Source organism: Athalia rosae, chromosome 5, assembly GCF_917208135.1.
Source record: "Athalia rosae chromosome 5, iyAthRosa1.1, whole genome shotgun sequence".
NCBI classification, from domain to species: Eukaryota; Metazoa; Arthropoda; class Insecta; order Hymenoptera; family Athaliidae; genus Athalia; species Athalia rosae.
The window spans coordinates 8,920,113-8,946,083 of NC_064030.1; the positions used below are offsets into that span (position 1 = coordinate 8,920,113).

A 25,971-nucleotide genomic window follows, 5' to 3' on the forward strand; every position below is an offset into this window, starting at 1 on the left:
AAGTATTTGAAACCATGACTTGCCGGCTGAACTGGTGAAGACGTTACAGCGAGTCAACTGATGATATCCGATCGTTCTGGATTCTAATTGTTGAAAAGTGCTAAAATTCAATAGACACTGATTGACTGTTAGATGTATTTATTAAAACCTAGTGAAATTTCAACGACAGATAAGACAAAAACATCATTAATACTGTATTTCTGTTATACGTAATTATTGATTCTATTGGTTAATACGGAAACATTATTGTATGTACAATAATTCTCATCAGGTGATGAAAACGATCATTCACCTGCGGCTAATTCGAGTTCGATTCTGCTAATCATTTGTATGGATTGCATTTTAAGTACTGTAGTGCCGCAGACAACCTTACCCTATTCTCAACTAGATTGAATATAGGTACGTTATAATTTAGAAATCAAAAAAAGAATTCTGAATGTGAAAGTTGGAGAGTTTAAAAAGCAAAGTAATCTTTAAGATGAGTCTGGAGCAGTAGGTTATTGAACCAGCATATAGGTATTTGAATGTTGAAAAGTAGTAATCGAATGAAGAATATAAATGAAACGGGAAACTCTTTCAAGAATATTTTTGTACTTGATGAAACTTTTGCGACGTTTTGCGGGGTCTCAAGAACCATGCTCAGACCACTTATGAACGCCATTATTCATAATTTTCAAATACTAGGATTTACGGGTTTTCAATTAAATTGAAAATTGCCAAGCCAAAAAACGCTAAGCTTATAGCCTTAGATTACCGACAGCACTGAACTCATGAATTTCAGCATTATTTTCTACTACGAGAAATTCAGCCAGGCGGTGCGCCGCGGAGTGGCAGGAATACGAACGAGATCGAGAGCGCTCGAGTGCGGCCCGCTAAAACATGAAATCTCGAGCTATTCAACCCGCGATCACGTTCTTCATCATATCTCGGAAACGAATGCTCGGCGTCGGATGATAGAATTGCAATTTTCAAGACGTTTTCTCGTGGTCATGGATTTTGTTCATGAATCATCGCTTTCGGAAATTTTGACTCTGCACTACCGAGCGGTCTGAGCATGGTTTTTGAGATCCCTCAAGACGTCGAAAAAGTTTAAAGTTAAACATAAATTTCAAATCGCGATATCAATAACATAGATTGACAAAAAAAACTCTCAATACGCGTATGAAATGTAATGATGTGAAATTGAAAAAAAAATTACGGGACGAAAATTCGAACGACGAATGAAACCAAATGCGGCGCGCGCCAATTGCGCACGTGCAATGCTCTGCCACGAGGCATTGATGTGAAACCTGCTTATACGATATCGAGATGTCTGTATGGAGTTCAACTTTTGTACCAGATATTATCAATTCGAAAATCCTCGTTTAGAATGTTTCCATAATTTTTGATTTTCTCTTCACTAATTATAATTGCAAACTAACAATAAATAGCCACATCATCATTAATCTGACTTTCGTAATTTTTTGGAAGATGCCTCATTGTACTTTATCCAAAGCTTCAGATCCTCCGGTGCTTCTGGGACTTGCAGATCCGGATCGACGAGGTTTATTATCTCGCTTGTACCTATCTCAATGCCGGTCAGCTGTTGCTTGCTTATAAATATCGCACGTATAAAATTATCGGAGAGAGTGATGAACTTGTGTTCCAAATAAAAGGCTTTTTCATCCCAATAAACGAGCTGTAACAAATAACAATGCATTCATATAACTGTCACAATTTCACTAACTAATTCGACTAACGAATAGTAGATTATTTTTTTCTCGCCACATTGACGATGAACTTCATTTTAATTCGCCTCGGGCTCCGAACTGCAGTGGAGTGAAATACGCTTAACATATACTATTGTTATTCATGCATTATTATCATATAAGAACTGGCTAACTGCCAGCGAACATCCGTTCACTCTATAAAAGCAGCTCGGCTTATACCCGCTAATGTTCTCTGCATACAAATTAATCTGTCGATCAGAATTCTGTTACAGCAGACCATAAATAATGCAGACCACTGTTTTCAGTTAACGTACGAACAGAGTTGATCCACACGAAAGATAGATCATGCGCATGAGATCGAATCGATTATCATCAGATGATTTTCAAATCAGAATACATTCGGTCCAAGATCAGGATCGATTCTTGTATAAAAATCTGATCCCCAAGCCGGATAAGTACAGATAATGTGCTCTGCGACTGCGATAGACGAGGGAAATCGGACGACATTGAATCAATCAGGATTGAAGCGAAGTCCAGGAATCACAACGAGAAGAAAAATTGAGTAGAATAAAACAAAAAAAAAAAAAAAAAAACATGTGACTTCCCAGCGAACGATATGTGATTATGAATGTATAGTGCATGATGTTTAAATAAATAAAATAGTAACCCTTGTCGCGACTCGGAAGAAGGTGAAAATTGGCATAGTCCTTCTATATCTCGCTGTTGTCGCGGCTTGAAGTACAGTAGCGCCTTTGGAGATTACGGCATCGTAAAGTCCGGTTCTATGATAATAATCGAGACGAGCAAAATCCAATTCTCTTATGAACCGCGCGTTGTTCATATGAGTTATGAAAAAATCCACATCGTTCGTTGTGCTGAATCCTGTTAAATGGAAGGGTCATTGTTAGTATAATATACCCACATGCGATAGCGAGATTTGGAAATTGACGCACATACGTAAATCTACGTAGTTACGAGAAATTATTAATCCTCTTCACGAGTGCACCCGATGTGTATAATCACTATAGCTCAACCGATTTCTGTGCATTGATTACAAATTGGAAGATCGATCGATATACTGTATGCATACATGTAGATCGATTCGAGGCAACTTTTGCGACCAGCTGCATAATACATTACAAATTGCACTTATGCAGCTACGCAACGAATTATAACTATACGTATAGACCCGGCGAGGTCGATTTCAACTCAAAATCCTACTGTTTTTATGAGAATATGAGTCAGGACTAGACACACGATCGATTATTATTAAGCCAATGATTTTATACAGCGTTGATTTAGTTTCAGAATCTGGACAGTATGACATACATATTGAGTTTACATTATTTTCATCATGGTGCAGGCAAGCAGGAATAAAACATTCCGCCCAATTGTTTATAACTTTCTTCTCTTTTTGGAGGTTTGACGATCTCTTTTACAATTTGCAGGGGAGCGGCTGATTGCACATTTCGTTACGCGTAACGGCTAAAAGAGGTCTGTAGAATTCTCGAAGGGATCCGAAATCTCAGAGCGGGAAAGTCCCCTGTCTGAGGTAGGAAGAAATACACACAGAGTCGGAAGGAAAAGGGGACCAGGTAACGCGTGAAGAAAGAAAGAAAAAGAGAATGAAGTGTTCAGATACTTCTATACATAGATAGATGAGAAATAGGTGAGGAAAGATGTGTGATTTCAAGAGATTTTTGGGCGATAGGTGCTGGAGACGTGAACAGAGAATAGGGTCCGGATCATAGAAGACCTCTTTTTTAAGAGAGGATCAAGACATTCAAACAGAGTAATTCAAAGTATAAACTAGAACAATCAATTGTCTCACCGTACGAATGAACGTCCTCGGTGAGTCGTTTTCTTTTTTTTGGTACGAATTTTCCCCAGATCATCATAAAAACGAAACGGATGAAATAATTAACGTCGAATAGTGCGTATAACGCCGCTACTATAGCGATGCCGGTATAAAATAGGCACACCATCGTGCAGCTGATTAAGGAAAATGTGGATGTCTTCCACAGGAATCTGAATGACAAAAATTAGTAATTCGATTAATTAAGTGAAACGAAAACCGTGGGATCGATGTAGAAACTTGTGGCAACTAATGATGAAATTCTATAGGCAACCAGTCGTAGCGCATGAAACTTTTCGGCGAGACCTTTACCTATCTTATCAACGTCCTGTATATCAACTCAAATAATGTTATTTGCAAGGCACACGTTTATTGCGTTAATAAATTAAAACCTGCTTTTGACTATGACTCACTGCATCATCAGTGTTAGCCGGTATAATCAGTGTTTAATCAATAATCGGAAGTCTTGACTTCGAACCGGCTTAGCAGACGTATAAAATGATGACTACACGTGGTAACTCCACACAGCGGATGCCGACTACCGCACAGACCAGAAGACGACTGAGAATTGAGAGAAAATCTCTATGCAATCGAAACTCACGATCGATTCAGGCCTATTTTACACATACAGATGTCCAAGCTGACATTATACAGTCAGAATGTCCAGGTAACGGTAAACTGGTCGGCGTGAATGATACGGAACATGATTACCGGTCAGTGAGGATTTCATACAACGGAAACCACCTGCAGTGACCTTCGAATGATCCTCGATGTTTTGGTAATTATAATTAATTATTTAAGACGCACCGCTCTAATCGCGCTGTGTAAAATTCAATGTTCGTGTACTGTTTTATATATTCATTCCAATTCATTATCTCTGATAGTGACCCAGTGACGGACACTGACTTGCAGCCATAGTAGAGTACAGGTGTCTGCGGTAGAGTTTGATGAAGTGTAATGACAGATCGGTGCATATCATATCAGTGGAGCAGCGGTAGAGACTATTGACGTATACGTTGCTACGCGGTAAACCGTATGATATCGGAGCTTAAAATATGTATGCACATACTTTTGGAGCAGGGTCTATTACGGAGTAACGGCAAATGAAGGTCTTCGATCGAGACTAGGTTGAATGATTTTGCGAAACGACTGGCTAATTTAGTGGAACTTATAGTACACTCACCAATGTTGACACACTGCGCACTTTTGATAATTTGAATTTGGAACAATTTTGAATGGAATTCCAGCGTCGCTGGTCGTCAGACGCGTGGCCTAACGTGCACGTATACGTCCATGGTGCACATAATTATAGGCGTATTCGAGCCAGGTTTCTTAGCCTTCAAGTTTGGTGGCGCAGCCCTACGGTGTATTTCCATAGACGATATAGTCAACGACGATATGTGTATTTCGCCTCAAGGTAAAATTTCATTGCGCGACAGATGGCGCTAAACGTTCAATTGTGTTGAACTCTTGTCTAGTTGATGAAAGATATTTGATTTGGGCAAATAAGGACGTAAGTGCTGTGAAAATAGGGGCAAGAGTGCTCAATGATTTGAACATGATGGGATGCATTTCGATCACAGGATTGACTGTGGAAGTTGAATTGTTTTATTTTTATTACAGAGGAATACTCAGACGAGTCTTAGCAGAAGAATTTGAACGTTATAGATCAGTAAGGTCTCAAAAAAGAATGCTTATATCGATACGTGATTAAACAAGGAATGAACAATTTTACCTTGAACAATTTTCCGTAAAATAATATGAAATAGACGAACGGTGAACGGTAATGCCCAGGAAATATCTAAAGTACAGCTATTTTGAAAATTTCATAAAGGAGCGCAAAGTTATTATAATGTTATGAAATGTCTTCCAATTAACAAATATAGTTCCCTAATATTATTAATTATTACGATCACACAACGGCTAGCTTATTCGGAAGTGACATTCATTTGTACGACCTACTGATATAGGTATAATAGTACAGTGTTAGTATTATTGTAGTACTGAGATTAACAAAATCTTTGATATAATAATGATAATAAATACCGCTCTAATACAACTCATTTTATTATTATACAAAATCTATTGGCTATGGTACATTTTCCCTGCAGTTTCCGATTTTGTCTTTCGTATTTATTCCACTGATGTGAGCGCAAACAAATACAGAATATCAAATTTGTTCGAGATTATACCAAATTATTATATGCGCTATTTTATTATTTACGATTATAACGTCAGTCGTTCGGTTGTCTGCCTGGTTAGTTTACTATATCCTAGCGTATTTGAGGTGTTACAGCACAATTAATATAAACGGTATTCAGCTACTCCGATAATGCATTTTGACCCAACTTGCTGTCCAATGTTACGTCCAGAATTCCTATCCGATATCGATCTGCACTTTTCAGCGTTTAATTACCTACTAGCAGTTGAATTTTATGTATAATAAATATCTGCTGTCCGCTCGTAAAAATTAGAGCCGGCAGTTTGGAGGTTTATAACTACGGAAAAAAAATGATAGAGCGGAAATTTGCAAAAGATTCAATAGCTTGAAGTATTTTGCGTCTGATGATTCATTTTCGAATCTCGAAACGAAAAAAACACCGACAGTATGGCCACCGAAAGGTCGAAGAACATTGTTTTCTTGAAGTTAACCGAAGTAGATTAACTTTGGAGCGTTACCACTCGTGAAAAAAGCATTCAAGAAACTTTAAAAAATTCAGAGATGTTCCTGAAAAATTTCTCAGCAGAATCCCTTAGGAAAATTAAAAATATATTGAAAAAACTGTTAGTGTTTTTTCCTTCAAAATTCGAAGATAAATCATCAGATGCAGAATACTTCTAGCTGTTGAATCTATTTTGAATTTCAGCTCTGTCATTTTTTTCTTCGGAGTTATAAACCTCCAAACTGGAGGCTCTGAACTTTACGCGACGATAGTAAATCTACCTACACTGTGTGATAATAGTTTTAGACTCGAGTTTATGATATACAATAAACCAATACTTTTACATACAGTTTACTACTTTCTTGGCTAATTACAAGGATGTAGCGATTTCTGCAGGGATCTGAAGAACTTCGGAAGGCACAAAGTATCCCAAATCTATTTTTGAAATAAAAAACAGAAACCAACGTACGAACTTACGTTCTTATGCATCCTTTAACGTAATTTTAGATTCCTGCAGTCGTGACCACATGAAACTTGTCATCTTTCCTAATATAATATACATGTGTGTATAATACTCTCTATCTAAGACATACGATAATATTTTCTATAATATAGTTCAAAAGTTTATAGAGCGATCTGTTTGAGGCTAGCACCATTCACAGTCATAACCACTAACTTTCTTGATTTGTTTGAAATTATATTTTAATCATTTATAATATTTCTTATACTTTCGGTATTTCAATTTTCGCTTCTGTATATCTTCGCCAACGCACTGAAATATTAATCTAGTCGTTATAATAATACTATGCCGGAATACATAATTGCTTCGCTATGTCCTTGTTTCAGGTTCAATTATAGACTTATTGTGAATATGCATTCGTCTTTTCAAGGTGCATCCAAATAGGAATTTTCAGTATGTCGAACAATCATCGATCAAAAGATTTGAAAAACTCGCACTTTTGGAAGACTGAAAACAATGCCGGACTCTAAAGTATCTTGGGGAAGATCCTACAAGCTGTTGTATTTACTGTAATCATCCACGTGCTTAATCGGATTAAAAAAATGTCCTTTGAACAATTATACATTCATTGATAAAAAATTGATATGAAAATATTCATTCGGAAATTATTATCATTCGGAATAAATCTGAGAAACAACGTCGATAGCGTCAAAAAGTATCAAAGTCTATATTGTTACGTGTAACGATATAACCTTTTTAAACGTAGCGAAAATTTCAATGTATCATGGTGAATTTAATAGGTAAAATTCGAAGAACACACGGCTGGGCCCGGAAAGGCCCAAATTTGCCACTCGAACGTCGTCATCGACGATTTTTTTCTCTTTCGTTTCACCAATGCAAAGTTTTCGCATCGGCCATTTTTTGGAGCGGTAACAAAGAGCGGGTATCGAATATTAAAGTTTTATAATCAAATAAGGAACTATATTTTTCTTCTTTTTTTTTCCATGGACAGAAGTTTCGCAATTTTTTAATCCATCGATCCGAAATTCGAGGCGTCATTAAATCCTTCACATCTAGTATCACAACAAATATCCCGCGATGAATATACTTGACGGACAAAATATACGATGCATTGAAAATCATAATAATAATCATAATTATCTGTCTGAGGATAAAAGTTCATTTCCCATCGCCTTTGATCGCCGTATATCTAAATAATTTTCTACTCCTATTTTATAGGGTAAATTATTCATGGCGAGAATTATGGCGTCTGTTTAGAACTCTACGACAATCGTGAATTCGAATTTATTTATTTATTTTTTGTTTTTCTCTTAAACCATCGTCGTTTCGCGAAGATCAGCCGGTGTAACGCCATTAACAATGGATACACCGGCTTCCCCTTGTCAGCACCCAGATGCTTCTGGATTTTGCCGTAAGCATGCCGAAGAAATCTCGTTGCTCCTCAACCATAATGCTACCTCTTGAGGTATTTCTGGTCGCGCGTGCGGCGTCTGTGGAGAAATCGAAACATTCGTTATTATCAATCCATTCGTAGGAGAAAATTTGATTGTACGATGAACGAAACTAAACGGAATAACTCAAATGAAAAAAGAGTTCGAAATTAGGTCTCCCACGGGACTCGAAAAACCGATGCTCAAGTTTTCCTCGGATTATCATTTTTCCCAGTAAGGCAGATCTTGTAATTGGGAACAATAGAATTTGTTCCGGACAAACCGAAAGTGTTTGACATTGGTTACGGTAAAAAGAAGAGATAAGGGAATTCCGAAATACGCGATAAGGATGTTGTAGGGTTACTCGGATACAGAATCACATCACCAATGATCGAGTAATTAGAAACTTTTTTTTCCATAAACGAGAAAATCGTTAAGACTTTTACTGACACTTGTCGGTGGGATTCCAGCCTCCAAACCCCCATTTGATTTGCCTCCCCGGTCCAATAGGACCCCCATCACAGCTTCGGCACTGCAGTCCAGCACTCGTTGTCGACAAATTGCGATCGCTCTCACAAATCCATCGGCAGGAGTAACGAAACGATGCTCCATGAAAATCGTCTTTTCGTCCCAATAAATAATCTGTGAATTGAAATAGAAATTGAAATTCGTGGCATCGCTCAACTGTTTCAAGGAATTAGTTAGATTTCATATTTGGCTATTCGTAACGGTTTTACTTATTCAGCGTTTCAAGAAATTGGCTTTGAAGAAAGAATCAAATCAACTGTAGCTGAAGGTGAAGAAATCTAAAAAGACTCTCATGAAGAACAGCTGTAACCAATTTATATACGGCGTTTCGCCGTACATCTCCGTGGAAATAGCATTGATTGCCGAAATTTTTTAATGTCGAGAAAGAGAGTTAGAAATGGGCTTGAAAATATAAAGGGCGTATTAATGGTTGGTTGGGGTTCAGGAGTGTACGAATATTCCGGTGGAATATTGATTCGAAATCACGGAGTCTAGTATGACCACTCCCATACGAATAACAATGGGAAAATCATGTAAACGATTCATTTTATAGTCGCGAAAGCCTTGAGAGAGCAGATTTATTGGAACAAATGTTTCTTTGGCTTTGTTAAGTTGAGTCAGCTATCGCCTTGGTTTGGACACAGGAAAAAAAATAGAAGAGAAGCCTCTTCGAGGTTAAAGCTTTGAGATTTATCGCGCAAAGCCAAAAAAAAGAAGACTTCCGACTTGATTGTAGTCGGTGATTTGAAAAATTCATATCGTTAAAATCGAACATCAAACAGCGACTTCCGCATTTTGTTCGATGGTCGTGGTAGGTGACTCTTGGGATAAGATTGGAATTTTAAACCGGATGAGAATTGTTTTACAGGATTCCACAGTCCCCGTTGGAATACGAAAAGGATCCGGGACTGGGGAGGAAGTGGCGATTCCGTTTCACGGAAATGATATCGTTCCCCACCTCTGACGTAACGGTCGATGTGTGACGTGTAAAACTCGATGTAAATCAAACACGGGCCAAGTTTGTATTCGAGATAAAAGCGCGTGCACGCGAGCGTTTCCAACCATATTGATCCATAATAAATGATAGAAAAAAAAAGAAACCAAGCGCAAAGCACTTGTTAAATGATGATGCGATAATGTTGACAATGCGTATACGAAAGTGATGTTCGGTATGACGTAAATAGCTATAAAAAAAAAATAGAAAAAACTCCAAAAGTATGAAGATTGACGATATGGGCATTCGGTAAACAGAGCGTTTGTTTGTCAAACACTCGACGGAATATAATGGTTTCCTTTTAAATGGTTTTCGAAATAAAATAATGTTCACGATGAGATAAATTTAATCGTGATCGATCGAGTCAGTGTTTGATTTTCCCTGTTTTTTTTTCCGTTACCTTCGAGGTGATTTTGTACACCGAAAACGGCCTTAAAAATCTCCTGTATCGGATGGTGGCCGCGCCCTGGACCACACCTGAACCTTGCGAACGAATTTCTCTGTAGAGGCTGGTCCTTTCGTAAAAATCTACCCTGGCGAAATCGAGTTCCCTGAGGTACCTCGCGTTGTTCATGTGGTAGAGAAGCGTGTCGACGTCGGTGGTAAGGCAGACTCCTGTAATATCGTCGATAGAAAATTTTGAAAAAAAAAACGTTCGATAATTAAACAAGCCAATGTGTACAATTCGTGTTTAGAGTTTGTCGAACATCTAATCGTAACGGTAAACAACAAGATCGCGTATATCATGCATCGGTTGTAAACGCAGCGAAAAGAAATCCATTTAGCACCTAAATCAAATGATTTCAAGATCAACAAGATGTATTAATATATTATAAATCGAAGGGATATGACTAGATCTGAAGTAAAACGGGAAAAGCACACGAATATTCTAATAAACGATAATTTCATAGTCTATAGACACAAGTCGTACACATGTTGATAACTAATTATGTATTTATGAATACGTCACTATCCGGTTTACCTATCTATAAGATAATCGTAGCTGTGACTCGGAACCATACATCTAGCTGTTCATTGCAGGTAGAGATTCAGCCTACCTATTCATTCGATATGCATGAATGGTACTAATGCGGTCAAAGACGAACACGAGACTGTAACGATTTAAACTTTGTCGAGACGGAATGATCATCATCGGGTCGCGGTAACTCCATTGAAGTCTTAATTGCAGTCCGAGACCCGAAATTTTTCATTTCATTTTATTTTTACCGAGTGCTACTCTGTGAATAATTTTCGCAATATTATAGCGCACTTGACCGAGATCGTTTTGTTTTTTTTCCAGTTTTTTTTTTGGCGCGGTGAAGACAAAATTCCGAGAATGCAGATGCGGCCCCCAACCGCGCGCATCGATGGTGGAAGGTTGGAAGCTCCATAAATCGGCAGTTAATTAATTCTGCGTTGTTTCTGTTATTGTTGCTTCTTTCGTCGCGGTTAGCTAGCGAGAATCTCTGTATACGTCCTCATTCGCGAAGCCTTATAGAAAACCAATCACCGTCAAATCTACGGTCGCGTACTTTTCCAATGACGTCCGCGTATAATGGTATAATAACAGCCGGTGTACGACGATGTTAAAACTTGAAGAGCATCGAGACGACTCATTATTCGATTAGTTAAGCAAACCAAACATTGCTCGGATCTCGAGGTCGTCTTTTACTCGTATGTTCATGTGAACCGATGCAACCAAGTCTGTGCACTTTTTGTCAGGATATTTTGAAACAAAACCAAGGAAAGCAGATTCTATTCACGACAACCGTATAAACGTTTCACGCGGGGATATACGAATACTTCCAAATTCAATGATCACTTCTATGGAATCTTCGAATCCGTGTGATAATTGGCGGGGTACACATCCGCGATGGTCCGATTCCTCACTGTTATCTTCGATCAATATTCGCACGGAGTCATTCACTTTCATCGATCGTACGCATTGTATACCTACTACGATGACTTTTACTATTCGAAATAAAACAGTTGCACACCGAGCACGTATAGCGCATACGTATAATATGTAAGTCCGTATCGTGCGGGCGTGTGAAATTCTTGCCGTAGGAAAGTTAGCAGCTGAATTCAACTCGCGAGTAAACGAAGCCACGCTACCGTCTCACGTCACGTGCTTCGGAAACGATTCGTATCGGGCGCGTTTCGCTCACCACGAAATCTCTACGATTCGAGTTTCGATCCTGCATCCCGCCCGAAATTCTACCATTCGAAAAATGATTCTGCGAATTTAATGAATTCGAAAAATTCCGTTTTCTGGAATAGGTATGCACGTACATACGTTGTAGTACGTTGAAAACGATGTTATTTGAATCATAGGACAAGTGCATCAAATGTTGTGATAAATACGTACGTCACCGAATAGAATTTCACGTTATTAAAACTAAGGGTCAGCTGACCCTCTACACCCGCGAAGAGTCTCGACTGGGTCATGGTCTTTGGAATTACGGAGGGAGTCACGTAGGGTTTCCAGATTTAGATTAAGAATAAACGTACGTTACATATATGTATGTTCAAAGTTCATAGAAATGGATGCTGGTTATGACGTTAGGATTGAAAAAAACGTCCTCCACGAATACTTACAATAAGAATTGGTTATGCATGATATTCTTAATGAAATAAGACGCTACTGTATGTCCGACAAAATTGTTTTTTTCCCTGATAACGAAAATATGTAAGGCTACAAGAATTCACGCAAAGGAATTATATTTATTTATATGACATTGACGAACGTTAGGCTGATAATTTTAATAATCGGCTAGTTTTTCAAATTGCTAAAGAAATCAACGACGACGCCTTTTGGCATGTAAAATTGCAGCGCAACTTTGAAAAGGAACTAGAGTTACGTGGTAGGTGTGTGTACATATGTGTGTCTTCAGAGAATATAAAGCGTACCGTATACAGAAGTTTCGTCGAGTATGTGAACTTGCTTCTTGCAGAATCTTGCCAAAAGAACAGTGAGACACATGCGCAGAAAATAGTGTACTTCAAGGCAGACGTAAAATAGGACTAGGACGCCAAGGACACCGGCCAAGACGCAGCAAGCTATCATATTGTCAGTCTTCTTCAATAAGCTCTCCGTCTTCGTCCTATTATCGTATAAAAGATATCCTTTGGTCGGGTGTCGCTGCTCCGTTGGATATTTTATCCCCTACGACGCTCTTCGAAAGGTCTCCTGCAGGTCCACAGGGGCGAGCGAGATATTGATTTGTTGTCGGCCCTGTTTCCTCCTTTACTTTTCGTCAATAATTCGGTCCGCAACGGCGTCATCGCCGCGTACTGCAACCGCCGCGAATTCGTCTATTTTTTCTGTTTTTTTTTCTGTTGTTTTTTTTTTATCTGTGAACGGAGCACCGGTCGAGTGAGAGGATGATCGGAGGTTTTACTGGAAAAGAAAGACGATCGATAGGGATTTCCTCTAAAAATGAAAAACTACATCGACTCGATAGAGAAATGTTAGTTTTCGATCGATCGTTCGAATCCGATGTTTACGTTTAATTTATTCATTGGATATTTATATGAATTTGCCGAGTCCGCGGGTATTAAATTTATGCCGATCGCACATTCGGTCACATTTCAAGTTTTCGAGCCGCTATGTTTTGAAAACGATTTCAGCTATACGGTCAGCACAACGCGTAAGTCAACGGTAGTTTTCACGCACCGCGCAAAAGATTCCGCTGCTTTTACTCGATAACCGATCACAACCGACTGACTGTAACAGCGCGATCACCTCCGGCCGGGACTCCGAATCGAATTGCCTGATAAAAGAAACGAGAAATTCAACAGCCGTTAACGCAGAGAAGAATTACAAACCGTCACACTTACGTGCGGAATGGGTGTACTCAAAAATGCCGATACTAAAAACTTGCCATTCCGAACTTTACTGACAACTCTAGCTTCGAATAATAAAAACCAGTCAATTTCATAGATGAAAAATGAATAGAACATCAACAACAAGAGCAGCGAACCTATTATATCTTGGGACAAAAAAAAAAGAATCTACACAAAAATCATAGTCAACAAATAATTTCCAAACACGTTGCCCGATTTTTTCACTTGATTTTTGAACTCACTGCTGGTCGATTGAAAAATAATCCGTGAACTATTTTTTTTTCTGTAACTCACTCCAGTGTTTTTGGAAATTGAATAAAATAGCCGGATCTGTAGCGACACCTCCGAAGGTTGGAGGTATCCTGCTAAGCTGCTGACGACCCGCGAACTAGCGAAAGCGTCGCGACGTCGAACGTCACCGAGACACGCACCCCTTCCGGAAGACCTGAGACCTCTGCGCCGAAGCTGATAGCGTGTCCTCCAGTATCAGCTTTTCCGGTATCTCTGGAGTCGTTTCGCTTCATAGTTACCATAGGAGTCTTACCTGTAACTTTGAGGTTTTTTTTTTCTTCTCTTCGAGCCAACCGAAACTTCGTAGGGCGTCCCTGCCATTTTGAAATTTCAGGAAGGTTTACGACGTCCTATGGCTACAATTATGCGCGATTATCTAATTCGCCCATCGAGGTGAATCTTTTTATACGACAGGATTCGCTCCCGATAAATTCTTTGTCGATATATCGACCGAATGTTGGCAAAATTTTAGGATCCGTTACCTCCTTCGTCTATTCATTTCCGCAATCTTTTCCAAACTATGCAGTCTTTACGTCCATTGATCGAATTTCGCGTACGGTTTACATGTTCTCATAGCTATTTATAATTACAGTATCAGAATATTTATTCGTTCGGTTATCCAGTTTTTTTTTTTATGTATTGACCAGGTCAATCGGAGAACTACCTTTATAATCGACTTATGCGTGTATTCAGAAAGTCGCACGCCGCTTTACAAATGACTACTGGGTGACTTTCATACCAGGATTCTTTTGACGCGAGAAAACTGGTTTATACGCAAAAGGCTTATGGATATCGGTGTGTGGGTCAAATAACGCAATTCTAACTCTTGGGACTCGAGATATCGGTGAACAGCGTGGCCAACGTGCGAAGCCTTTGCCGGTGGAAGAGCAGCCGATGCATGGAAAATGACGAGCTGCGCTGGTCGACGGAAAATTTTACGGATTTCCTGGAATGAGTAATAAAAGTTTATGGGCACAGTACCGAAAATTAACGCGAGTCGAGATGAGTCGACAAATTATTTTATTGTTAGTCCATTTCCAAAATGAAAACCAAACACAACTGAAAGCAATCGTGAAAATTACTCTTTCAAAATCACCGTATGACACGGTATGACGTTATCCGGCCCGAGTACGGCGTGTGTCGCAAGACACATCATCTGTACTTGTCGCGGTCCAGCGAATGCGGACGAAACGGCTGTGATTGCAAAAAAGTATTGAAAATCATCGAGCGATCGTCAGAATATCTCACAGATGAAAAGGGAAGTGTGACTTGTATTTTCTCGCTAATAGTTTACTTCAATGTTTAATAAGTCGCGAATGTCAGGGCCTTCTTACAGCTGATTGTCAAGGTAGTAATGTTTACACCGAAACACGTGCTCCGGCTGCAAATGCGTGTAGAGTATTACGAAGTACAATGTTTGGATTAGATGAGGAAAAGAATTAAGCGCTCAACACTTCCTTATGCAACTCAGTCAGTCGAAGAGTGATGTATTGATTGATCGATAATTTATTCTTGATTCGATTACTGACTCACGCTTCGAGTAGATCCAACCCAAGATCTAATTCGGCAAGCGCAGCTTCCGGATTTCCGTTGAAGCAGCAGCTGACATCTAATCTATTTGCTTTCAAAGTCTGGAATATCTTCGAAACTCTTCTCACGTGAGGTGAAGTAGTTGTGTGATTGAATATATATTACGATATGAGTAAAAAAGACACACACACTTCGAATCGAAGGCCGAACGTCTGCAGGAGATTAAACTCGATTATTGGCTTGCGAAATTCATATCTGCAGAATGCAGTCTCACCCAATATCTCTCTGCACAACATGCTTCTTTCGGTATGAGTCATTTTACAGGATTCGGCAAAACAACTCGCGCCGTAACGATTCGAAACTCATTACATTCAAAACTACATTTTTTTTACAAGTTTACGACACGAATTCCGGTTAGACCGAAAAAAGAAAGGTTTGGAATAATGGCGCATTAACAGAAACAGATATCCGACCTACATAGCGGTGCTATCTTCAAAGAACCCTGACAATGATCGCTGAGTTCCAGGGCAATTTTCCTATTCAAAATACCGTGAAATCTGCATTAGGCGAGAGGTGAAAATTTTCTGTAACGTACCTGTATACCGGAAGTCTTATTTTTGAATTTATAGATTCAGGGAAATTAGGGAAAAAAGGTTGGATAAAAAACTCGTTGTCTGAAATTTTACTCGACGCATATTCATGAACTATTGCCAATGTTCACGATGCTCTAATGCAGTGAAAATTTCTTAATTACACAATATTGTTGTTGACAATTTACACTTGTTTTATGTCACGGTCGAAAGATCGACATCAGGTTTGAGTGTGAAATCGGAAGCGTTTCATGATCTGGATAATTTCAAACGCGATATCAACCGAATGGTCAATCTCTCTGTAGTGCTTTGTAACGAGGTGCACTTTCACGGAAAAGGAACAGAGAAACAGAAATACGATATTAAAATTGTATGACGTTATTTTTTCGAAAAATAATGAATGACATTACCGTGACGATTGATGCTATTGATCGTGCTCATTACCTTCAAATTTGACCGCGCTGTGAAAAATTGTTTTCAACGTTCAATACAGTAGACGCGCGTGTTCGGTGTGTCATTAGGTTTGAATTAAAATAGATAGAAGTAAATGAAAAAGAAATAGAATAGGAGAGAACTGTCACGCAAAGTCGACTTTCTTACCAGGTCACGTTGTTCCAGTTTTCATATGTTATATCGATGAGAGAACTGTCTCAGTAGTTAGAAACTGAATTTCACGAACAATCGACAATGAGTAACGAAACCGACCAAATAATCATACGTGCATACACGGTGTTTCGATTAGATCTGAGATAGTTTTCTCTGTCGTAAAAATACCGGATAAAACATAGATTAGGTGTGTGGAATAAACGCGAATTAAATTTACGATTCCACCGTGTATCAAAATATAGTAATTTTTCAACGTGGCGTAATTCTATTTTAATCGTTGATCGTTCAAACAATTTTAAAGATTGGAGCGTAACACCAAAGTGATCCGGATATCTAACATCACACCCTGTATATGAAAGAACCATTCATCGACGATGGACATGGCGCACCGACGACATAGAAAAGGATGTTATGACGGAGCAGAGCACTTTGATCACGATTTATACGTTTGTTACGCGCACTTTGGACGCAGAACATGCACGAAATCCCCGCCCCCGGCTTTTGTGTAGTACTTGCGATCAGGAAATACTTTCCTACGATCAGTCGCTCATGTTTTATGCAAGACGCGCGCTGCCTAATCTATTCTGGTGCTTGTCAATCTTCGGAAATTAGTGAAGCACCAAACGATATAGGGTATTTGTGAATTTTTTTTTTTTTTTTCGGGAATATCAAATCCCGACCAACTCCATCCGCGTCTAAATGATGTAGTATGTGATTGACCGCATAACGAAAGACGGGTTTCCCGATGCGGGGTGCACAATTCACGGTCACCCATACACGACAGACCGTATTTTGATACACCACTTCTAGTTAATACCAAAGTCGAGCAAGAAACATGTTTTTGCTAAGTGTTTCTGTAATTAAATATTCAACGAGATGATTTCGGTCTCTAGTTATTCCGAATGTCAGACGCGTATTTTGCACTATCTCAGAGGCTGTTGCTTCATTGCAGCTACCGATGACATTATTGTTTTGAATGTCCAACTCTTCTGGGTATGTCTAAAACGTATTTTCATCGTAACCAACGTAACCGTTGCGAGATTAACTTTTTTCGAGACTGGTTTAAAAAATGTTTACGAAGGTGTCCACGTTATGAAAAAATAAAACTAGTTTAATTGAATTCATTGATAGGTAAATACATGACATCTCGTAACAAAAAGCCTGTTGCAATAACGGCGCAGGGTAGATAATATTTTTAAATAATCATACAATAATTCTGCTGAAAGTGTTGAGGTACATATGTTATTATTGAATTAAATCACATCAGATCCTCTATTCGTATCCCTTGAAGAACTCCATGACGAACGGTTTGTCCTGAGAGCCGTATCGGGTCAAAGGAAGGTCGTATGGAATGGGAAATTTTGGCGTTCCATCTGGCGCTTCCTTCTGGATATGGAAAGTAGTTTTTCCGGTCTGAAAAAAAAAACGCGTGGTAAGAAATCATTATAGATAACGCGGAAACAAACTATTCCGAATAACGTACAACAAATTTTGGCACAAATATGATCCCAGCTTCATAGCTCATTATGTAGTGATTTCCCCTTTTATGGCCCCAAGCGGCCTTACTCAGATTCGCACTCGTCAGAACGAACCAAGGAATTTCGGTCAGATCCGGCGATATCCGTGTGTAAGTTTTGATGTGAGGAATAGCACGGTCTCGATGCGTATTGCTCGCCTTCCATTGACTGTACAGAATGAATCTTCCATTAATATCGAGTATACCGACGTTCAACTTCACTGAACGAATGATAAATCTTCTTACTAAAGGTAAGATTCGATCCATTGCTGCTTCTGGTGGGTCGCCAATCCGTACGGTAAACAGCAAGCACCCTTCCGCATATCGAAACTGCATTTGTAATTGTTAATCGATGGGTAGACGAACTGAAATCGGGGATGGCTTTTGATTCCCTGATTTTTTTCCCTGGTCATGGCGGGTACGATTTCCCTGGACAGCCAGCTTTCGTAATTCGGTCCAAGACTGCCAATGCTCGAACACTGCGCGACGATCGGCCACTCAGGTGCGTTTGGTGGTAGAAAAGCATGCTGCGATAAAACTGTCGAGAGCTTTCTGTGACCCCATGAATTGAACTCGGCGTCCTTGTGATTTCCCGGTACCGAAGCCACAAAGAACACGTTGACTTCGGAAAAATCGGCTCGTCTCACCGCGTAAGTCCATTCTATTAAATCTGGAAGGTTATACTTTTGCAAGTATCGTTCAAAATCTCTTTTGAAGCCGGTTGGAGATTCTCCGTCACTTGGATTCGCTGATTCCGGCAACTGCGGCAGATGAGGAGATATCCACACCCTGGCCAAAATACACCTTATTAATTTCCGAACATCCTCATCTACTCAAAATACGAAAAGTAATCATTGATTATACCCTTGTGTTCTGTTCTCCCAATCATCTGAATAAAGATTAGCGGTGGAAACGACGACCCTGATTCCATTGTTTTTGTATTTGAGTACCATTAGTTTTGAATGATGGCAGCCGAAAGCCGGCATTTGAATGTGATGCGTTTTGATGTTTGGAGGCAACTTTTCCTGATCTTCTCTTTCCCCGTACAAAATGAGCATGTCCGAAGATTGAGCGGCGAGTAGATATTGGGCGCATAACCAGCCCGCATCGAGCATAAAATTAATTTGTAGACTGGAAACTATTTCACCCAAGCTTTTGTCCAATATCTCGGGAAATGTAATCGAGAACTGTTGTTCGTGTGTTTCTTTCGCGTCTTCCACTCTCGTTAGAAATATGTGATAAGGTGCCGATAAAGCGTACTTCAAAGCGAACTCTCCAGGTTCGACGATCGACATTTTCATAACGCTCTTTCGTATTTTTTCTATCACCTTCAGCCTTATGGCATCTCTTGATGCAGCGCTGCTACTTCCAGCGTAAGCTGTCATAAGATCTGTGTCTTGATCGCGTGGCGAATTAGTACTTCTGACGCTGCCCTTTCCATCTGCATTTTGCCTGCCAGATCTGCTGGAGCTTTGACCGTGACCGCGATTTGTGTCTTTATTTGTTTGATCGTTTTTAAATCTCTTAGATGTGTCTGCTTCCCGGCTAGAAAATTCGGAAACTCTTTTCGAGGGCTTTTCCTCGTCCTTGTTTTCAAGTTTCTGTTTTTTCATTCTATCGGCAAGTTTGCTCCAAGTTTCGTTGGATATCTCTTCTTTGCTGGGACCGGAGCTTTCGGAAAATGTCGACGCTTCGTCGCCGCCATTACTTGCCGATGGTTTCGAAAGGGATATCGCCTTTCTATCCATTTCCCTCATGTAGCTTCATTATTGCAATGGTCATACGTTTGTTCCTGACTATTCTGTCTCTGAGATCCTGAGGAATGCTATTCTTAAATTGTGGCACATTTTGTATGCTGGCTTTTGGGTCCGCTTGCGTGTTAACGCTCTGAGCATTTTTTACTCCGTTACCATCTCTCTCTTCAACTGCGAATAAAATACAGTTCAAATTGTTCATACCGCTTTTGAAAAAAAATGCGTTAAAATGCCTGATGATGGGTGAACGGATTCCATATGAGATTACAAGCGACATTTGTGTAATACGAGCACTACGGACAATCGTTTTATTAAATTAAATTTAGTTATTAAAGTACTACGAGTTTTCGTCGTTTCTCCCCTATTGCATGCATTCATTTCGCGTGACTGATGTCAGAAGGTCGTAAGCGTCATGATTCGAGTTATTTACTTTCCCTAAAGTCAGAAGGTCGTATATGAGTTCACTAATGCCAGGAGGGTGTATGTTGAAAAAAGCACGAAAATCATGATGATCTAAAAAAGTTAGTTTTCGAAACACATTTCATTTAAACTGAGTACTCGAATGTTGATGTTTTTTTTTCTCACATACCCTTCTGCCATTATTGTGGCATTAGTGATCCGAATATTTCGCAGAATGTTTCGGAAAGTGAGGGGCAGAAGGGCGTATGTTAACAAAAAAACAGATCAAAATTCGAGTAGCTTAAATAAAATGTGTTTCGAAAACTAACTTTTTCAGATTATCTTTTTTCAAGATACGCCTTTCTGATATTGAGCCGCATTTTTGACGTTTACGACCTTCTGGCATTAGTCACGCGATTCGTTCGTCAATTGGTCAATTTAACCGGTGTATTTCGCCCAGTGGTTAAATTTTTATTTTCCAACAGGAATTGATTAGGCCAAACAAAACTGTATAGTTACATTTTTGTAATCCGAATTTATTTCACAGCCGTGAATACCGAATCAAGAATTATCTTAACGATGACTAAAAAACTGAATGATTCAAATTTCGAAAGCGCCAACACAAAAAGGAATCTTTAATTTTTAAACTTATAAATTCATTCCAATTTCAAATTCGCTTACGATGCGGATGCGACATCTCTGTGAAATGTATGGGATTTTTCCGGTAGCATTTGTCCGTGTAGGGGCAGGTTTGTTTATCTGTAAAAACAGTTAGATTGATTATTCTAACCTAACTTGAGTTGTCATGTTGTTAACGAAAGTGTTGAATCATATTTACCACCGGTTCGAACAAAGTTTCCACGCTTGGAGTTTGACATCGTATCAATATTCACCGTTCCGTTTTACAAAAATATTCCCCGCTCCCTAAGACTTCCCCCTACTCAACTTCGTTCAGACGTACAAATTAAATATCTTATCGTTGAATTGGTCAGATACCTTCATTTGTACGCACAACGATGCAGTAATCATCAAAGATGTGAAAGTCTGTAATGTCTACAAAGTGGTCAAGCTGAGCATCAGTTTCGATTTGTTCTTCACATAGTTAGTTGGATCGTTGTACCATTGAGAACAGATAGGGTAGTTTTGTACTGTACATCGTATAAAATATATCCTTTGGTCGGGTGTCGCTGCTCCGTTGGATATTTTATCCCCTACGACGCTCTTCGAAAGGTCTCCTGCAGGTCCACAGGGGCGAGCGAGATATTGATTTGTTGTCGGCCCTGTTTCCTCCTTTACTTTTCGTCAATAATTCGGTCCGCAACGGCGTCATCGCCGCGTACTGCAACCGCCGCGAATTCGTCTATTTTTTCTGTTTTTTTTTCTGTTGTTTTTTTTTTTATCTGTAAACGGAGCACCGGTCGAGTGAGAGGATGATCGGAGGTTTTACTGGAAAAGAAAGACGATCGATAGGGATTTCCTCTAAAAATGAAAAACTACATCGACTCGATAGAGAAATGTTAGTTTTCGATCGATCGTTCGAATCCGATGTTTGCGTTTAATTTATTCATTGGATATTTATATGAATTTGCCGAGTCCGCGGGTATTAAATTTATGCCGATCGCACATTCGGTCACATTTCAAGTTTTCGAGCCGCTATGTTTTGAAAACGATTTCAGCTATACGGTCAGCACAACGCGTAAGTCAACGGTAGTTTTCACGCACCGCGCAAAAGATTCCGCTGCTTTTACTCGATAACCGATCACAACCGACTGACTGTAACAGCGCGATCACCTCCGGCCGGGACTCCGAATCGAATTGCCTGATAAAAGAAACGAGAAATTCAACAGCCGTTAACGCAGAGAAGAATTACAAACCGTCACACTTACGTGCGGAATGGGTGTACTCAAAAATGCCGATACTAAAAACTTGCCATTCCGAACTTTACTGACAACTCTAGCTTCGAATAATAAAAACCAGTCAATTTCATAGATGAAAAATGAATAGAACATCAACAACAAGAGCAGCGAACCTATTATATCTTGGGACAAAAAAAAAAGAATCTACACAAAAATCATAGTCAACAAATAATTTCCAAACACGTTGCCCGATTTTTTCACTTGATTTTTGAACTCACTGCTGGTCGATTGAAAAATAATCCGTGAACTATTTTTTTTTCTGTAACTCACTCCAGTGTTTTTGGAAATTGAATAAAATAGCCGGATCTGTAGCGACACCTCCGAAGGTTGGAGGTATCCTGCTAAGCTGCTGACGACCCGCGAACTAGCGAAAGCGTCGCGACGTCGAACGTCACCGAGACACGCACCCCTTCCGGAAGACCTGAGACCTCTGCGCCGAAGCTGATAGCGTGTCCTCCAGTATCAGCTTTTCCGGTATCTCTGGAGTCGTTTCGCTTCATAGTTACCATAGGAGTCTTACCTGTAACTTTGAGGTTTTTTTTTTCTTCTCTTCGAGCCAACCGAAACTTCGTAGGGCGTCCCTGCCATTTTGAAATTTCAGGAAGGTTTACGACGTCCTATGGCTACAATTATGCGCGATTATCTAATTCGCCCATCGAGGTGAATCTTTTTATACGACAGGATTCGCTCCCGATAAATTCTTTGTCGATATATCGACCGAATGTTGGCAAAATTTTAGGATCCGTTACCTCCTTCGTCTATTCATTTCCGCAATCTTTTCCAAACTATGCAGTCTTTACGTCCATTGATCGAATTTCGCGTACGGTTTACATGTTCTCATAGCTATTTATAATTACAGTATCAGAATATTTATTCGTTCGGTTATCCAGTTTTTTTTTTTATGTATTGACCAGGTCAATCGGAGAACTACCTTTATAATCGACTTATGCGTGTATTCAGAAAGTCGCACGCCGCTTTACAAATGACTACTGGGTGACTTTCATACCAGGATTCTTTTGACGCGAGAAAACTGGTTTATACGCAAAAGGCTTATGGATATCGGTGTGTGGGTCAAATAACGCAATTCTAACTCTTGGGACTCGAGATATCGGTGAACAGCGTGGCCAACGTGCGAAGCCTTTGCCGGTGGAAGAGCAGCCGATGCATGGAAAATGACGAGCTGCGCTGGTCGACGGAAAATTTTACGGATTTCCTGGAATGAGTAATAAAAGTTTATGGGCACAGTACCGAAAATTAACGCGAGTCGAGATGAGTCGACAAATTATTTTATTGTTAGTCCATTTCCAAAATGAAAACCAAACACAACTGAAAGCAATCGTGAAAATTACTCTTTCAAAATCACCGTATGACACGGTATGACGTTATCCGGCCCGAGTACGGCGTGTGTCGCAAGACACATCATCTGTACTTGTCGCGGTCCAGCGAATGCGGACGAAACGGCTGTGATTGCAAAAAAGTATTGAAAATCATCGAGCGATCGTCAGAATATCTCACAGATGAAAAGGGAAGTGTGACTTGTATTTTCTCGCTAATAGTTTACTTCAATGTTTAATAAGTCGCGAATGTCAGGGCCTTCTTACAGCTGATTGTCAAGGTAGTAATGTTTACACCGAAACACGTGCTCCGGCTGCAAATGCGTGTAGAGTATTACGAAGTACAATGTTTGGATTAGATGAGGAAAAGAATTAAGCGCTCAACACTTCCTTATGCAACTCAGTCAGTCGAAGAGTGATGTATTGATTGATCGATAATTTATTCTTGATTCGATTACTGACTCACGCTTCGAGTAGATCCAACCCAAGATCTAATTCGGCAAGCGCAGCTTCCGGATTTCCGTTGAAGCAGCAGCTGACATCTAATCTATTTGCTTTCAAAGTCTGGAATATCTTCGAAACTCTTCTCACGTGAGGTGAAGTAGTTGTGTGATTGAATATATATTACGATATGAGTAAAAAAGACACACACACTTCGAATCGAAGGCCGAACGTCTGCAGGAGATTAAACTCGATTATTGGCTTGCGAAATTCATATCTGCAGAATGCAGTCTCACCCAATATCTCTCTGCACAACATGCTTCTTTCGGTATGAGTCATTTTACAGGATTCGGCAAAACAACTCGCGCCGTAACGATTCGAAACTCATTACATTCAAAACTACATTTTTTTTACAAGTTTACGACACGAATTCCGGTTAGACCGAAAAAAGAAAGGTTTGGAATAATGGCGCATTAACAGAAACAGATATCCGACCTACATAGCGGTGCTATCTTCAAAGAACCCTGACAATGATCGCTGAGTTCCAGGGCAATTTTCCTATTCAAAATACCGTGAAATCTGCATTAGGCGAGAGGTGAAAATTTTCTGTAACGTACCTGTATACCGGAAGTCTTATTTTTGAATTTATAGATTCAGGGAAATTAGGGAAAAAAGGTTGGATAAAAAACTCGTTGTCTGAAATTTTACTCGACGCATATTCATGAACTATTGCCAATGTTCACGATGCTCTAATGCAGTGAAAATTTCTTAATTACACAATATTGTTGTTGACAATTTACACTTGTTTTATGTCACGGTCGAAAGATCGACATCAGGTTTGAGTGTGAAATCGGAAGCGTTTCATGATCTGGATAATTTCAAACGCGATATCAACCGAATGGTCAATCTCTCTGTAGTGCTTTGTAACGAGGTGCACTTTCACGGAAAAGGAACAGAGAAACAGAAATACGATATTAAAATTGTATGACGTTATTTTTTCGAAAAATAATGAATGACATTACCGTGACGATTGATGCTATTGATCGTGCTCATTACCTTCAAATTTGACCGCGCTGTGAAAAATTGTTTTCAACGTTCAATACAGTAGACGCGCGTGTTCGGTGTGTCATTAGGTTTGAATTAAAATAGATAGAAGTAAATGAAAAAGAAATAGAATAGGAGAGAACTGTCACGCAAAGTCGACTTTCTTACCAGGTCACGTTGTTCCAGTTTTCATATGTTATATCGATGAGAGAACTGTCTCAGTAGTTAGAAACTGAATTTCACGAACAATCGACAATGAGTAACGAAACCGACCAAATAATCATACGTGCATACACGGTGTTTCGATTAGATCTGAGATAGTTTTCTCTGTCGTAAAAATACCGGATAAAACATAGATTTGGTGTGTGGAATAAACGCGAATTAAATTTACGATTCTACCGTGTATCAAAATATAGTAATTTTTCAACGTGGCGTAATTCTATTTTAATCGTTGATCGTTCAAACAATTTTAAAGATTGGAGCGTAACACCAAAGTGATCCGGATATCTAACATCACACCCTGTATATGAAAGAACCATTCATCGACGATGGACATGGCGCACCGACGACATAGAAAAGGATGTTATGACGGAGCAGAGCACTTTGATCACGATTTATACGTTTGTTACGCGCACTTTGGACGCAGAACATGCACGAAATCCCCGCCCCCGGCTTTTGTGTAGTACTTGCGATCAGGAAATACTTTCCTACGATCAGTCGCTCATGTTTTATGCAAGACGCGCGCTGCCTAATCTATTCTGGTGCTTGTCAATCTTCGGAAATTAGTGAAGCACCAAACGATATAGGGTATTTGTGAATTTTTTTTTTTTTTTTTCGGGAATATCAAATCCCGACCAACTCCATCCGCGTCTAAATGATGTAGTATGTGATTGACCGCATAACGAAAGACGGGTTTCCCGATGCGGGGTGCACAATTCACGGTCACCCATACACGACAGACCGTATTTTGATACACCACTTCTAGTTAATACCAAAGTCGAGCAAGAAACATGTTTTTGCTAAGTGTTTCTGTAATTAAATATT

The 25,971-nt window shown here is 39.5% G+C and overlaps 3 protein-coding genes across 9 annotated transcripts; all 3 read right to left on the minus strand.

The window, feature by feature from the left end:
• Window positions 1–121: 121 nt before the first annotated feature.
• Window positions 122–4,930, minus strand: LOC105690157 (protein THEM6-like). Of its 4 annotated transcripts, none has more exons than XM_012407727.4 (4): window positions 4,748–4,930; window positions 3,541–3,737; window positions 2,377–2,591; window positions 122–1,678 (listed from the first exon to the last, which is right to left on the minus strand). In XM_012407727.4, exons 2-4 carry the CDS (start codon window positions 3,692–3,694, stop codon window positions 1,442–1,444), a joined length of 606 nt encoding a protein of 201 aa, XP_012263150.1. In that variant the 5' UTR covers window positions 3,695–3,737; window positions 4,748–4,930; the 3' UTR covers window positions 122–1,441. The 4 variants fall into 4 exon arrangements, with proteins under 4 accessions (XP_012263150.1, XP_012263149.1, XP_048512279.1 ...); XM_012407726.4 differs by lacking the exon at window positions 4,748–4,930 and adding an exon at window positions 3,978–4,137; XM_048656322.1 differs by lacking the exon at window positions 4,748–4,930 and adding an exon at window positions 3,957–4,093.
• A 219-nt stretch (window positions 4,931–5,149) lies between these two features.
• On the minus strand, window positions 5,150–22,610 carry LOC105690198 (protein THEM6). Of its 4 annotated transcripts, XM_048656317.1 has the most exons (6): window positions 22,222–22,610; window positions 21,369–21,638; window positions 12,571–12,791; window positions 10,061–10,275; window positions 8,589–8,780; window positions 5,150–8,198 (listed from the first exon to the last, which is right to left on the minus strand). In XM_048656317.1, exons 3-6 carry the CDS (start codon window positions 12,725–12,727, stop codon window positions 8,091–8,093), a joined length of 672 nt encoding a protein of 223 aa, XP_048512274.1. In that variant the 5' UTR covers window positions 12,728–12,791; window positions 21,369–21,638; window positions 22,222–22,610; the 3' UTR covers window positions 5,150–8,090. The 4 variants fall into 4 exon arrangements, with proteins under 4 accessions (XP_048512274.1, XP_048512277.1, XP_048512275.1 ...); XM_048656320.1 differs by lacking the exons at window positions 21,369–21,638; window positions 22,222–22,610 and adding an exon at window positions 13,801–14,858 and having other exon boundaries at window positions 12,571–13,060; XM_048656318.1 differs by lacking the exons at window positions 21,369–21,638; window positions 22,222–22,610 and adding an exon at window positions 13,749–14,858 and having other exon boundaries at window positions 12,571–13,060.
• LOC125501158 (probable tyrosyl-DNA phosphodiesterase) lies at window positions 17,608–21,375 on the minus strand. Its single transcript, XM_048656325.1, is given in 7 exon segments — window positions 17,608–17,936; window positions 18,007–18,208; window positions 18,286–18,828; window positions 18,904–19,784; window positions 19,786–19,964; window positions 20,874–20,951; window positions 21,031–21,375. Coding segments are annotated over 7 exon segments (2,064 nt in total). The 5' UTR covers window positions 21,071–21,375; the 3' UTR covers window positions 17,608–17,795.
• Window positions 22,611–25,971: the final 3,361 nt, after the last annotated feature.

Coding starts and splice junctions, on each gene's coding strand:
- LOC105690157 (XM_012407726.4), bottom strand. Junction 2,592..3,540: donor CGAGGACGTTCATTCGTACG/GTGAGACAATTG, acceptor TCCATTTAACAG/GATTCAGCACAACGAACGAT. Junction 1,679..2,376: donor TCTTCCGAGTCGCGACAAGG/GTTACTATTTTA, acceptor TATTTGTTACAG/CTCGTTTATTGGGATGAAAA.
- LOC105690198 (XM_048656317.1), bottom strand. CDS start 12,727: ATGATAGCTTGCTGCGTCTTGGCCGGTGTCCTTGGCGTCCTAGTCCTA. Junction 10,276..12,570: donor CGACGAAACTTCTGTATACG/GTACGCTTTATA, acceptor ACGATATTACAG/GAGTCTGCCTTACCACCGAC. Junction 8,199..8,588: donor CTGGAATCCCACCGACAAGT/GTCAGTAAAAGT, acceptor ATTTCTCCACAG/ACGCCGCACGCGCGACCAGA.